Source organism: Myxine glutinosa, chromosome 1, assembly GCF_964187855.1.
Source record: "Myxine glutinosa chromosome 1, kmMyxGlut1.1, whole genome shotgun sequence".
Classification (NCBI taxonomy): Eukaryota; Metazoa; Chordata; class Myxini; order Myxiniformes; family Myxinidae; genus Myxine; species Myxine glutinosa.
In genome coordinates this window covers 140,425,428-140,440,495 of record NC_136261.1, presented here as the reverse complement: position 1 = coordinate 140,440,495, position 15,068 = coordinate 140,425,428, and the positions used below count along the sequence as shown (strand labels likewise).

The following is a 15,068-nucleotide window of genomic DNA, read 5'->3' as shown; positions in this document are numbered from 1 at the left end:
GATGACCGTGATGGCGGGGAGGGGGTTGGCATTCTCTCAAGCAGGGATTCAACCCATGTCCTTATTAAAGGGTCTTTGTCCGAGGTCACCGAGTCCGATCGGTGCAGCCGACCGGTGCAGCTGTGCGGCACCCGGGAAAATAACGTTATGCGGGAGTCCAAACCTGAAAATGCTGGAGGCCATAGCTGAAATTGGAAAAACAATATACCCTATTTTACTCCAGGAGATCCCAGGATTATCCACCCAAAATATAGTTGTGATCAGCTCAGCGTTTTTGCGGTACCTTCGAACGGACGGACAGACAGACGGACGGACATTTGGTGAATTATAGTAAGATGTTGGTCAGTTAGTCAACACTATCAAAGTGACCTCAGCACCATCCTGACACACACCACTGTGTGTGTGTTACAGAATGAGGTGTTCTACGGCAGCCGGAGTGCAAATCCTGCCACCAACGTCCTTGAGAGAGGACCCAGTGAGTTGGTACTCATTTTGCCAACCTCGGAAGGATGACACAGGCTGAGCCAACCCCACCTGGTGTTAATTCAACAGCTGACCGGGATTCAAACTCAGGACTCTAGGATCCAAAGCCAGACATGGACCCTAACCGTTAAGCCAAACAACAACCGTTAAGCCAACTAAAATAACCCTAACCGTTAAGCCAACACCAGGCTTAGGGTGGTTGGAGACAGTCATAAGAAATACTTCAATGTTTGAAGAGCCCTTAATTAAAGTTTTAATTATATATGATCTGGGGGGCATGCACCCCCTCCCCCACCCATCATATATCATTACCCTGTTGTCATAATTTCAGTTCCCCCCAATCATCAAGTGTGATAATTTGCCCCAACCAGGTATATGACGTAATATATGAACGTTCCCTGAAGAGTGTTGAAAGAAACATAACTAGCAAAGCCAAATTACATTACATTCTACCTTTCAGAAATGTAATTGTCGGCTATAAAACTCACCCAAGATGTCGGCTAAATATGTGAGGGACATACATACATACATACATACATACATACATACATACATATATACGGAGAGACCAACCCTGTAAACACAAGAACCAAACATCTATACCGTAAAAAATCGTTTGTTTAATCACGAAATTGTCAGTTCTAATTGCTTTTTTGCGAGTTTACAGAGGAAGAAGCGCTAATGTATGGTTTATACACACAGCAGTTTGAATGGAAACATTTATTATTCTACGACAGTAGAAACCCTATAGAAGGACACGGAATGAGCATACAAAATTATATATACAGTAGTGATGTTTTGCGAAGCGATATAAAAAAAATATAAAACTGCACAGAAATACCCCACAAACAACAACAACTACAGCCAAGATAACAATCGAGTGTTATAAAAGATCCTTATTTTCACGTGTTTTACTTCATGTGTTTCACATGTTTGTTTGTGTTTCACACTGAATGAAAAACGTAAAGGTAGAGCATGCAGATTGTGATACATGACAGGTTCAACGATATGTCCAGCCTAAATGGCATCGGAATCAAAATGGCGGTGTGTGGAGTCAGCCGTTGTAATGACATCACTTCACCCTGTCATGTGACCAGATCCTCAGCTCTGATTGGTGTATGTTTGAGGGGACATACATACAGACATACATATGGACAGACAAACACTGTTCTGGACGGCTTTGCCTTATGGGGCTACGCCCTAAAAAGGGAGAGGATGAAGTGTGTTTTGTTTCTTATTAAGTGATCAGTGTAGAAGTGATGGAATACTTTCGTATATTTGTTCACTTTGTTATGACTCTTTGTGGAATTTGTGGACGAAGGTCACTCCCAGCCAGGTGCACTGCACCAAAGCCATTTTATTAGGCAGATTATATTTTGGCATGCAGGACTCTGTACTCCACTTGAGCTGATTCTCAGCACATGAGTCAGAAGCTGAAATTAATAGTCTAGGATTTTGAACACCACCTACCTTCACAGATAGATTCCTTTTCAGTGCCTATAAAATATCAATTATATTGGCCAGAAGTTATAAATCCTGTTTCCTGAAGTTATAAATAGCCGTATTTAGGAATCCTGCTCTTTGCAATGCATCACATTTTCCGTTTAAAAAAAAAAAATTTTTGGCAATGTGCAATTTTGGTTGGGATTTGTCGTGTCTTACTTCGAATGACTTGCTCGATTGGCCGAGTTTTTTATATATAAAGTTGAGGCTCGTAGAAGAGCTGGAATTATTACACTGAACGGATCAGGCCACAACAGGACAGAGGGAACAGTTGAGACAGAGAGGGAACAGTTGAGACAGGGATGAAACAACAACAGCAGAGTTGAAGGCCAAAATAGAGACAGACAAACAATGGGTATGGGGAGAAATGAGGGGCAGGAGATGATGCATACGGTGGACAAGATCAATACAGAAGGAAAATATTTGTGGGAAGTCTCAAACTTTATTAAAGATGTTTTGAGCAATGCACCAGCATCAGAACTGGGCTTGTCAATTATAAGCAGCAATGCAACTCCCACCCCTCTCATAAAAAAGTTAACTCAACAGCATATTTATTATTTCTCGATGGTTTCACGGTGTTACCAAAAAAAACAGAACCTCAGCAACCGTCTGCAGTTCCAGAAGAAAGTGCCCAGAATTATAATCAAAATAAAATAATTCGCATTTACAATTGAAGCAAAACAGTGAGTCTGGACAATGCACGATATTCGATAAAGATTACCAACTTGGCTGTTCAACTCAATGGCATGTGAGAGTGAACAAAGAAAAATAACAATTAACACCAAATTTTTGGGGTTTTTTTTTTTTTTTTTTTTTACAAAGACATCAAATGAAATGCATAGCTCAAATAAAATTCTGATGTTAACTGGAAACTAAGCATTACTGATCTGTGCAGCCAGCAGATCAACATTTACCAGTGAGAATAATCTCCACAAAACAAATCCAAATGGTCTTCTGGACTATTGTCATTTTCTTCTAATTCTCTCTCGGTTTCCATACTTACAGGCACATTTCTCCTTATTTCCGCCAGGGATGAAATAAATTCCTCCCGAGAAGGTCCTTCAAATTCATCATCTGAGTCCGTCATACTTTCCGCAGCTTCTCTGTCCTGCTGCAGCTGCAAAGCTAAGTTAGAGATAACACTGGAGCTCCGAAATTCTTCTTCACCTGGCCGGTTGTCAGCTAGGTCAGGAATATTTTCTGAACTCACTTCAATGGGTATTAAATTTTCATTGTGTGTCCTGCTATGTGCATCAGTGGAGAATACATTCTGAGGAAGGGTAATATCGAGACAAGGTAGGCCACTACCTTCTGCTCCCAGAGATAAATCCGTGGGTGGTGTATTTGCTGCTGGTCCCGGAACATGACCACGGCCCTCAGGAGCTGTCTGGGCACTTGAACTGACCACATGGCTCACCACTATCTCATTTCCAAAGCCCCCCATGGAAGCCACTGTAGTTACACGGCCTCGTGTCACTACAGCAGACATGCCCCCAGATGTCAAGCGGTGGCAGACAACAGCTGCATCTTCGGTTGCCAGAGAGACAGCTACATCATTTGCTTCCTCAGAATTGCTGCCGCTGGCTTCAGCACCATTTTCTTCAACAGTAGAATCTGCAGCTACCACTGCCACAGGAGCTGTTGGTTCAGTTTGATCTGAAAGTTCTCCATGGTTGTCTAAAAGCAGAAATGGAACAAAAAGTGCTTTATAAGACAGGTACTGGGAAAGAAAATGATCTTGCATAACACCAGAGAAAAGCAGATTCAAATCATGAACTGACCACACAGCAAACCCAATAGGCCAACAACCATATTTACACAGCAACTTAGATAACTGGTAAGTTCACATCCCAAAAGCAATCACCTGACAACACCACAAACAATCTCAGTGCTGGGCCGACAGTGGAGGCCCCATTCCGAAACTCGATGCTCTGGTATACCTGATAAATCACTTTGCAAGGTCCCAGGTGGTGAAGCATGAGCTGATGCTGGAGAGGCAGTCATGGCTTGATCTGCTGTCTCATGTTGATGGTACAATGCATGGTAACTGTCGATTACATTGTTTATTGTGTCAGTGGAATCATCATGAGGAGAGCCAGGTGAGTCACCAGTTGCTCTTTGTGGCAGATGGCTCTCTGGAGAGCTTCCAGATGAGCTGCTCTCACTGCTGCTTGCACTCAAATGCTCATCACTGTCATCTGATAGACAAAAATGGATAAGAAAAGTCCAATCAAAGAGCACAATATGGTGTCAAGGTAGAATGTTGAGCTCCAGGCAGAAAATGACATTTAAGTTGGTGATGCATGGCACAGAAAGAGCAATGTGAAAAAGGAGAATTGGAAAAAAAGTAAAATCAAAAGTAAAAATCAATCATATTCATGAATAAGAGCTTTGCATAGTTAAACTAGTTTTTGATATTATAAACATAAATTTAGAAAAAGGGGGAATTATATGCAAAAGCAACAAGAGTAAGGGAATGTGGGAATAGGCAGAAAGGTTGAGCAAAGTTGGAAGTAGAGTTGGGGGTGGGGGGGGGTGGTGGGTGGGGAGGGGGGGGGGGCAGGGAAGGAGGGAGGGGACATGCATGGACCAATAAAGGGGTAGGGTTAAAAGGTCCTTCATATTTGCATGCATAATAAACAGGAGACCCCTCATATATTTTACAGCTATCCCACCACTCTCCAAGATTGTACATTTATCCATACAAATTAATTGTAAAAAATATATAAACTAGAATGGTCCTCTCCAACTTCGCGATGTTGACCGATATGCCTCCGCTCACGTTTTCACATCATTATACATACTTGTGCCAAGTTTGATTTAAATCCCTCCAGCTGTTCTCAAGTACCACATTTTTATCTGATATGACCTTTGACTTTTGATGCCGAAATCTAATCAGTTCACCTTTTCATCATAATATGTACTTGTACCAAGTTTGGTCAAAATCCCATCACTGGTTCACAAGTTAGCGCAGTAACAGAATTTTTACCTGACATGACCTATTGACCTCTGAATGCCATAATACAATCATTTCATCTTTGCATCATACATACTTATATCAAGTTTGTTAAAAATCACATCACTGGTTCACAAGTTGGCCTGGTAACAGAATTATTCTTTAACATGACCTCTGACCTTTGACCTCTTTACACCATAATCTAATGAGTTCTTCACATCATGATAGATAAAGATACCTGTACCAAGTTTGACTTGGATCCTTTCAGCAGTTCTGAAGTTATTGCAGTAACTAAATAATTGTAACTTAACATGACCTCTGAACTTTAACCTCTTGACACGAAAATCTAATCAGCTCATCTTTGCATCATAATATATAATTATACCAAGTTTGGTGAAAATCCCATGACTGCTTCACAAGTTAGCTGGGCAACAGAATTTTTACCTCTTGGGACATGTGACCTTTTGACCCCATAATCGAATTGTTTAATCTTTGCATCATTATACATACCTGTACCAAGTTTGACTTGCATCCCTTCAGCCATTCTCAAGTTATAAACCTATTACAGACTCTGACCTTTGACCCCAAAATGAGTTCATCTTTGCATCAGAATACATAACTGTACAGACTTTGGTCAAAATCCCATCAATGGTTCACAAGTTATCGCAGTAACAGGATTTGCACCTCACACAATCTCTGACCTTTGAACTCGTGACCCCAAATCTAATCAGTTCATCTTTACATCATTATACACACCTGTACCAAGTTTGACTTAGAACCCTTCAAATGTTCTCAAGTTATCACGATAACGAAAACCTATCACGGATTGGACGCACGGACAACCAGAAAACATAATGGCCATGGCGACTTCATTGGCCAGGTGGTTCCAAAAAGGCCAATATTAGGTGCCATTTATTACATCGGCAAGCAAATATTGTGACAAGTCCTAAATGCTCCAGATATTAACCTCCGCTCTCCCCTCTCATCCTACCACTCCAGCTTCCTCCCAAGTTGCCAAACTCTCCATTCCCACACTCTTCCCTTTCCTACCCCCTTAATAGATGCAACATAACCTCCATCTCTCCCTTCCTTTCACACCACCAACCTCATACTCAACCCTTCATGGTTTGTTCATCACACCCTCCCCCCCAACCCTCACCCACATATGCACCTTCATTGCCATACATCGCATTCAGTGGAAACTTTGTCTCCATAATATAACATTGTTATACTATAGTGGCATTCACTGCTTTGATTTTGATAGCTTAAAAACTGTACATCACTATTCGGTAAAGCTAGTTAATAAATAGGATGTGGTTTGCATTCATCAAAAGAAATTGGTTGAAAGGAGATGTGCCAAATAAATATACAGAATGTTTGTATTACATATACATGAACACAAATGAGGCGGAATTAAAACTAACACAGAAAATGCAACAAGACATTTACAACATGACGTAAAACTTGTTAAAACTATGAGGTCTATGTATTACATACCAAATATACTTCAAAACTGTTATCACTTAAAGTAACATTTATTAAGTATTACCCGAACATCACACCGCATGTGCTCGTCAAACATCTCATTCCAAAATCATGGGCATTACAATGGAGATGGCCCCCCCTTTGCTGCTATGACAGCCTCCGCTCTTCTGGGAAGGCTTTCCACTAGATGTTGGAACATTGCTGTGGGGATTTGCTTCCATTCAGCCACAAGAGCATTAGTGAGGTCGGACACTGATGCTGGGCGATTAGGCCTGGCTCGCAGTCGGCGTTCCAATTCATCCCAAAGGTGTTCGATGGGGTTGAAGTTAGCGCTCTGTGCAGGCCAGTCAAGTTCTTCCACACCGATCTCAACAAACCATTTCTGTATGGACCTCGCTTTGTGCACGGGGGTATTGTCATACTGAAACAGGAAAGGGCCTTCCCCAAACTGTTGCCACAAAGTTGGAAGCACACAATCGTCTAGAATGTCATTGTATGCTGTAGCATCAAGATTTCCCTTCACTGGAACTAAGGGGCCCAGTCCGAACCATGAAAAACAGCCCCAGACCATTAGTTTACAGTTGGCACTATGCATTCGGGCAGGTATCGCTCTCCTGGCATCCGCCAAACCCAGATTCGTCCGTCGGACTGCCAGATGGTAAAGCGTGATTCATCACTCCTCCAAAGAACGTGTTTCCACTGCTCCAGAGTCCAATGGCGGTGAGCTTTACACCACTCCAGCCGACGCTTGGCATTGCACATGGTGATCTTTGTGTCTTTTTGAAATTTGTGTATTTTTGTTATTCTAATTGAGCAATTCATTGACAACATGCTGGGTTTAGTTTTTGCTTTGTAGGTGTGCTCTCAGGTCCAGTATAGAGGAATGAATTTTGGATAATGCAAGTTAGGTCAGTAACGACTTCTTCAACTGTACTGAGATCTTCATTATAGAACTGTGCCAAAATGTAATCACTTATTCCTTGACTTATACTGAAGAGAAGAGGAGTGTAAAATTTCGGTTTTGCCAATAGGACAAATAAAGGCAACTGAGTAACGGTGCATTTCCGCTTAGAAAAGGTCTCAAAGAACAAACGAAAGAAAAGGAATATCCAGAACTCGATGTACTAGATAAAGCTATATTTATGTACTGCAGTTGTATGTTTTGTTTTCCACCTTAATTGCTTCTTTCATACTAAATGTATACATTCAACACAGCAATATTTTAATTGCCACAACGTAATGGACATCCACATCGATCCACTATGGGTGTGCATACTTTTTATTTTTTTGTATTTTTTTGCATACTCAGTCGAGGCTCATATGAGAGCAAACACATACAACATATAATAAAGGGAGAGCGAGTGACAAGAGGGGGAGAGAGAGGTAAGCACAACACCTGTAGGGAACAGGGACATTGGAAGATCTGTGGAAGAGAGAGGGCTGGGGCGAGGTACACGGTATAAACAAGATGGACACTACAGGGACTTTCAGGAAAGAAAACGGAATTTGAAGGGGGTGGGTTTGGGGTGTATTAACAGGAGTAGAAAAGATCAAGGTTTTGGATGGGATTGCATCAAGATAAGAGATGGTGGTGAACATCTGTTTTGAAGACCTGGAGGGAGGAGTGGGATTGAAGAGAGTGTGGGAGTTTGTTCCAGAGGCAGTAAAAAAGAGGAATGAAAGAGCGAAGGTGAGCAGAGAGTTTTGATTTTGGCAGTTTCACCAGAAGGGGGTTGCTGGCAGATCTTGTGCATCCTGCAGGAATATTTGGGGGACAGAGCACAAACAGGGCTGGGGGAGAGGAGTTTGTAGAAGACAGAGAGCCTGCCAACCTACCTGTGGTGAGAGAATGAAAAAAGGCCCTCAGAATCAGCTTCATCGCAGGAGATAATGATTCTAAAAGCCTTGGTTTCTACACCATGAAGCCAAGCGAGGTGTGAGTAAGGAGCACCAGCCCAGAGGGGAGAGCAACACTCCATCAAGCTGTGGGGAAAGCTTTGTAAGTGGTGAGAAGCTCAGTACTGCCAAGAAAGGGCTTCGCACGGCAGAGGATGCCCAGTCGGCGACTGGCTTTGGAGGCCAGCTTGGAAATGTGGTTTTCCCAGGAAAGATCATAGCAGATCTCGCCTTTCACTCACTCACCGCAAGCAGGTTGGTGGTCTTTCCGTCTTCTACTGACTCCTCTCTGGCCTTGCCCCCCCCACCTCTCTCTGGGCTCTGTCCCCCAAATATTCCTACAGGTCACACAAGATCTGCCTGCAACCCTCTTATGGTTAAACTGCCAAAATCAAGACTCTCTGCTCACCTTCACTCCTTCATTCCTCTTTTCTCCCACCTCTGGAACAAACTCCCTCACTCTCTTCAATCCCACTCCACCCTCCAGGTCTTTAAAACAGCTGTTCACCACCATCTCTTATCTTCCCCCATCCAAAACCTTGATCTTTTCTACCCCCGCTAATTTCACCCCAAATCCACTTTTTTGAAATACCAACTGCTGTCCTGGAAGTTAGGAGTGGAGGAATGGTTGATCAGAGTAGTGATGGCAATGTACAAAAGAGCGCGCACAGCTGTAAGGACGAAGGACGGGAACAGTGGTGAGTTTGAGATGAAGGTGGGAGTGCATCAGGGGTCGGTACTAAGTCCACGACTATTTGTAGCTGTGATGGAGGTGCTGGCTCAGAACGTAAAGGAGGGTTTACCGTGGGAGTTGTTGTGTGCAGATGATCTGGTGTTGATTGCAGAAAGTATGGATGGACTGAAGGAAAAGATGAACAAGTGGAAGGAATGTATGGAGACAAAAGGTCTGAAGGTGAATATCGGAAAGACGAAGGTGATGGCAAATGGTAAAGCATGTGGTGAGGTGGAAAGAACTGGGAAGTGGCTGTGTGCTGTGTGCAGGAAGGGTGTCGGAGTGAACTCCATTCAATGTACAATGTGCACTGAGTGGGTTCATCAAAAATGTAGTGGTCTGAGAGGGTCATTTACCAGTGTGGCAGCTACATTCAAATGTAAGGTGTGCACAGAGGGAGCTGCAGATGGAGGAAATGTTGAGTTGGATCTTGGAGACGGCGTGAAGCTGGAAGGTGTGAAAACATTTTGCTACCTCGGAGACATGCTGAATGAAGAAGGTGGATCAGACTCGGCAACGGTTGCACGAGCGAGATGTGCATGGAAGAAGTTTCGGGAACTGAGTGGCGTGCTGATGAGGAGGAGAGTGTCGCTGAAGCTGAAGGGAAAGGTGTATGCTGCATGTGTGAGAAGTGTTATGATTTATGGGAGCGAGACATGGGTAATGAACGTAGAGCAGCAACGAAGGCTGGAAAGGGTGGAAATGCGAATGGTTCGATGGATGTGCGGAGTATCGTTGAGAGAGAGGAAGACAAATGATGAATTGCGAAAGATGATGGGAATATTGCCTGTGATTGATGCTGTGAAGAGGAACAGGTTGAGATGGTTTGGTCATGTGTTGAGGAAGGATGAAAGTGACTGGTTGAGAAGAGTATAACCACCTTTAGAGGCCATTTTTCCCCGCAAAGCGGGGGTTGGCCTTTTTCGGGAACCGTGGTTGTTGTTGTTTTTCGGTCCCCTATTTGAAGCAATGTTTTACGGCCGGATGCCCTTCCTGACGCCAACCCTTTTTGCCGTGATGATGAGTGATGGAAATTAATGTAGAAGGAAGTAGAGGACGGGGAAGACCGAGAAAGACTTGGCTAAAGATGGTGGAAGAAGAAATGCGGGCAAAGGGGTTAACAAGGAGAGATGCAGAAAATAGGGCAAAATGGAGAAGATTGAGTGAGTCATGGGGACCGCAAGGTCTAGCTGAGCTGAGCAAAGTCTAGCAAGGTCAAGCTGAGCGGTCATGGGGACCGCAAGGCTAACCCCCGCTCTAGCAGGGAAAATGGCCTTAAAATGCATGTTGTTGTTGTTGCTGTTGCTGTTGTCCTGGAAGTGAGAAGCTCAGTACCAGAATCTAACAACCCCCCCCCCCCCCTTCCCACGGCTCCTCCCCCCAAGCTCTTTCACTCCCACACATCTCCCTGCTCTCAAATGTTGTGTTTGTGTGCTTCCCCTTCTCTCCCCATCTCGTCTTCCGCTCCATATTTTTATATATTTTGTTTGTCTGGTTGATTTGTTTGTGAAATAAATGTTAGCTCTTTCACGAGCCTCGATTCAGTATACAAAAAAAAAAAAAAAAAAAAAAAATTTTTTTTATAGTGAGACCCAAACGCTTGAGTGACGGAACTTATTTGAGAGCAATGTTGAGAAAGTAGATCGGAGGGTTTTCCAGATGGCCTTTCGGAGAGAGATAGTGAGTGTGTGAGAGTGAGAGTTCTTCTTCTTCTTCTCAGTATGCAGCAGAAGGCTGCGGGGTAGCATCATTGGCTGAGCGGGTGGCTGCGCTGATGATGCAATGCCCTCTCTAGGTTAGGGCAGGAATTTGGAACTTGGCCTAGGTTCCGGTGATAGCTCGCCCACTCTTCGTGAAGGAATGGGTGTACCACTGGCATATTTTCTGCACCAACCTAAAGATAACAAAATTATTATCTATGAATGCTATTGTTTCAAATATAGGGCTGACAATAAAATAGCAGCAATGGATGAAGTACAAACATGCACACACAAATGCACAACCACCAAAACAAACATTTTTGCCTTACTTTTTCAATGAAGCGCCATGGAGCCAATGCAGCTTCAGTGAAATGGATCAGGTTTTCAAATGCAAGGTTTAAAAAATTATCAAATATCAAAGAATAGCAGGCTTTGGTAACCCCCACAAAAGAAAAGAAACCAAATTAAAACTTGCATCAAGATGACACTTGTGCAGTTTGAATAGTGGGGCGGCTTAGCCCAAATATTCAAAAGAATTGTGCATTTTGTGAAACAAGCACCAAATTTGGCACAAATGTACATTAATATGTTGCGAACATTTTCAGATATTGGGCCACTTGAAATTCCGTAATTTTTTTTTTCAAATTTTTTCAAATTTCGTAATTTCAAATTTTTCGGGTGACACCGTCACAATTTCGGTCTTCGAGGCCGGCCGATAGGCAAAGTGTGACCGGAAGGGACGAGGTTCTCCTGACCACGTGGCCCTCGATCTGGGAAGCGAGAGGCGTTCCATTAGTGGACGCGCCCCTCACGCCCGACTTTTGGGCGGCCCCGGCAGGCCGTTTGTTTTGACGTTCCGTGACAGGCCCCGCACCCCCACCTCCGGGCCGACCGGAAGCTTGTGCTGAGTACATCATACCTGAACAACTCAGTGAGGCAGAACACAGCAGTGCACACCAGGGTGACCCCTTCAGTGCATAAACCAATTAACCTGTCCACTGCAGGGCATATAGAAATGAAGTTATTTTCTGCATATAATAATAATATAAGTTCAGTTCTATATAACAATTTCTGTTATCACCACTACCACTACAACTACCACTACTACAAGCTTTGTCTGGAATTTTGTGGACTAACAGACAAACAGACATACAGACAAGCTGGGATCAAAACATTACCTCCTTCCACCATTGAGTGTAGAGGTAAACATCATGGAAATTATATCATGCCCTAGATTTAATTCATGCTTACCCGTGTATTTGCTTCACTGGTTCACAAGGTCTTTTGCATACATGTAATTCAGACTCTCGTCTTCATTGCTGACCACACAATGTTCGCAACATATTAATGTACATTTGTGCCAAATTTGGTGCTTGTATCACAAAATGCACAATTCTTTTGAATATTTGGGCTAAGCCGCCCCACTATATCGGCCGGCCTCGAAGACCGAAATTGTGACGGTGTCACCCGAAAAATTTGAAATTACGAAATTTGAAAAAAATTGAAAAAAAAAATTACGGAATTTCAAGTGGCCCAATATCTGAAAATGTTCGCAACATATTAATGTACATTTGTGCCAAATTTGGTGCTTGTATCACAAAATGCACAACAGGTTTGCTATGCTGCTACACTAGAAGGAATGATTGAGGTAGAAGTTACTAAAACTTTTGGACGACAGTTAAAAGCACCTCTTAGTTGAACGATGAAGTAAGTATTCGACTCATTGCTAAGTAAAAGGGTGTTTCTGGTTTTGACGCGACCTTAATATTGAATGAGAGAAAAAAAAAATTCCCCAATAATAATGCAAACCAAAAGCAAGGTTAACTTACAGATTAAAGAAACTTTGTGGTGTAATGTCTGATTTCAGCCATTATCTACGTGACATTCATTAGCGGCACATGACATTCTGCCTCTTAAATAAATATAATTCTGCTGCACATGTAATGTTAACTTAATGATTTCAACGATGTGCTCACAAACTTAGAAGAAATCTGAGATCATTCCAACACAATTACCTTCTTGTATTGTGCCAGGGCTTGGTTCAGCATCAGTCTGCGTACCAGCACTATGAACAGGACGTTGGGTCTGGGTAGCTCGTGACGTAAGGAGCCAACCTGTGCCACTGCCCCTTGGCTGGAGCCCAATGGCGTTCATTAGAGCGATCTCACGCTCAGTCCGGAGAGGTGCCACACGTGGGCTCGACCTGGTAAGAGTTTTCATGGTTATTAAACTCAACTGCATATTAGTTATGCTGAAGGGAAAAAGAAAAGCTAGGATGAATAATTCTTTCTTACACACACACACATGTGTGTGTGTGTGTGTTTGTGTGTGTGTGTGTGTGTGTGTGTGTATGTATGTGTGTGTGTGTGTGTGTGTGTGTGTGTGTGTGTGTGTGTGTGTGTGTGTGTGTGTGTGTGTGTGTGTGTGTGTGTGTGTGTATATATATATATATATATATATATATATATATATATATATATATATATAAAATATTGTTACGGAACCGGAGTACGGCACTCCCCTTAGCAAGGGGTGGTTAATCCCCTTGTCTTGTTAAGCTGGCCGTCTCCGTTCCTGGAACTATCCCGCTCCCCTGTGGGATGGGATTGGCCAAGGTGATTGGTCAAGGGATTCCCGGACACCTCCGCCAATCCCTCCACAAAGCAGGTGGATGGCCCCGCTCGAATCCCGGACAAGATGGTAATTGCCGAGCGGTTTAGCAATCCGAGGTTCGAGCCGTTAGCAATAGACTAACCCGATTCATAAGCGGTTCTCCCGAAATCGTGCCACAGATATTCAATGGGGAAAACACAAAGACGATCGGACGAGGGAAACCAAAGTAAGGAGTAACAAATATGATTTATTATACACAATTAATTAAAGAGGAAAGGAAAGGAAGAGAATATACAGGTAGAGGAAATAAAAGTAACACAGGGCAAGCTTATCCAGGCTTAACTTATCAAACGCCCCAGACAATACAGACAGACTTACACGGGTGGGAGAATGGCAATGGTAGGAATCTGGAAGAGGGACACGGTCCAAGGAGCTGGCGGGCAGGAAGGTCCGAGGCCGGTGACACGACGTCGAGGTCCCGCTCGAACGTCCACGCTCCGGTTCAGCGGCGAAAAGCGGCCGGCAGCTCCGTGTCTCGTTCACGCATGGATAATGCGAATATCTGCCCGGTATTGTCGCCGTCAACGGACCCAACTCTCCTGCCTCACAACTCTGCCGTGCTCATCTGTGCTCCTCTCTCGTGCTCATCAGTGCTCCTCTCTCCCTTCTCTCTCAAGAACCTCCTCACGCGTCTGCAGTCCCTCACTCCTCTTTTTAAGCAGTCCCTCGCAGTCGCTTTTATGGCTCGTGGCCGTATCAAGCCGCGGGCTGTGAGGGCACGCCTACCGGGTTGCTCACCGCGGCGCTGGTTGGCTGCTTAGGGCTGGCTGACTCCACCTCTGATGACGAGTTGATGCCACGCCCGTGATCCGGTGGCTCCTCCCCCTTTTTCCTGTTCTTGGCCTCGTGCGCAATGGAGTTTTGGCTGCTGCCAACGACGTACCACAATTTGGAGAGGGAGAGCAAATGGATCGAATGGGGCCTATCTTATTTGATTAATGCAATGTAGAGTCAAACTATTGGAAACACAGCCTTACCTGAAACACATAATAATGAAATAACTATGAAGAGGGCCTATGGTTCGCTACGTGTTGCGATGTGGACTAACTAGGGGACGACCTTTGATCTTGACAATGAATGGAGGTATTTACACAAAGCGAATTATTTACAAAGGGGTATATTTACAACACTTTACACAGTGCAGGGTTCTCAAAACCCCAACAATATATATATATATATATATACACACAGAATTTACATTTTACGGAGAATTTATACATATATATGTATATATATGTATATATATGTATATATATATATATATATATATATATATATATACATATATATATATATATATATATATATATATATATACACATACAGTGCGTATCAAAAAAAAGGTAATCCGAATTCAAGGGGGTAATATGCAAAGGTTATTTATTTTGACAATTTGCATGTGGTTTACTAATTAAGAGGAGGTCCTCAGCTTTCCATTGATACCTTCCATGCATCATTGCTGTCACACATGATCGAGTACATGTTCATTGAAAATGACAAGTTCAAATCGCATTTTTACAAGTTTGGCTAATCGATGCAAGTCAAGATAATTGGTGCAAAATGAACGTCAGATGTGAACTTTTCTCAGGAATGATTGGCCTTTATGCACCCACACCTTCAACATGTCCACCTCCCCTTT

The 15,068-nt window shown here is 43.2% G+C and overlaps 1 protein-coding gene across 10 annotated transcripts in view; it reads right to left on the bottom strand.

Annotated features, from left to right (window-relative positions):
* Positions 1-2,408: 2,408 nt before the first annotated feature.
* AMBRA1 (autophagy and beclin 1 regulator 1) overlaps positions 2,409-15,068 on the bottom strand; it is a 270,081-nt gene continuing 257,421 nt past the window's right edge. For all 10 annotated transcript variants that reach the window (XM_078777592.1, XM_078777593.1, XM_068118880.2 and 7 more), the window contains 3 exons: positions 12,772-12,959; positions 3,927-4,184; positions 2,409-3,663 (listed from right to left, as the gene is read on the bottom strand). In XM_078777592.1, the coding sequence (XP_078633718.1) occupies positions 2,897-3,663; positions 3,927-4,184; positions 12,772-12,959 (1,213 nt within the window). In that variant the 3' untranslated portion in view covers positions 2,409-2,896. The remainder of the gene's footprint in view (positions 3,664-3,926; positions 4,185-12,771; positions 12,960-15,068) is intronic.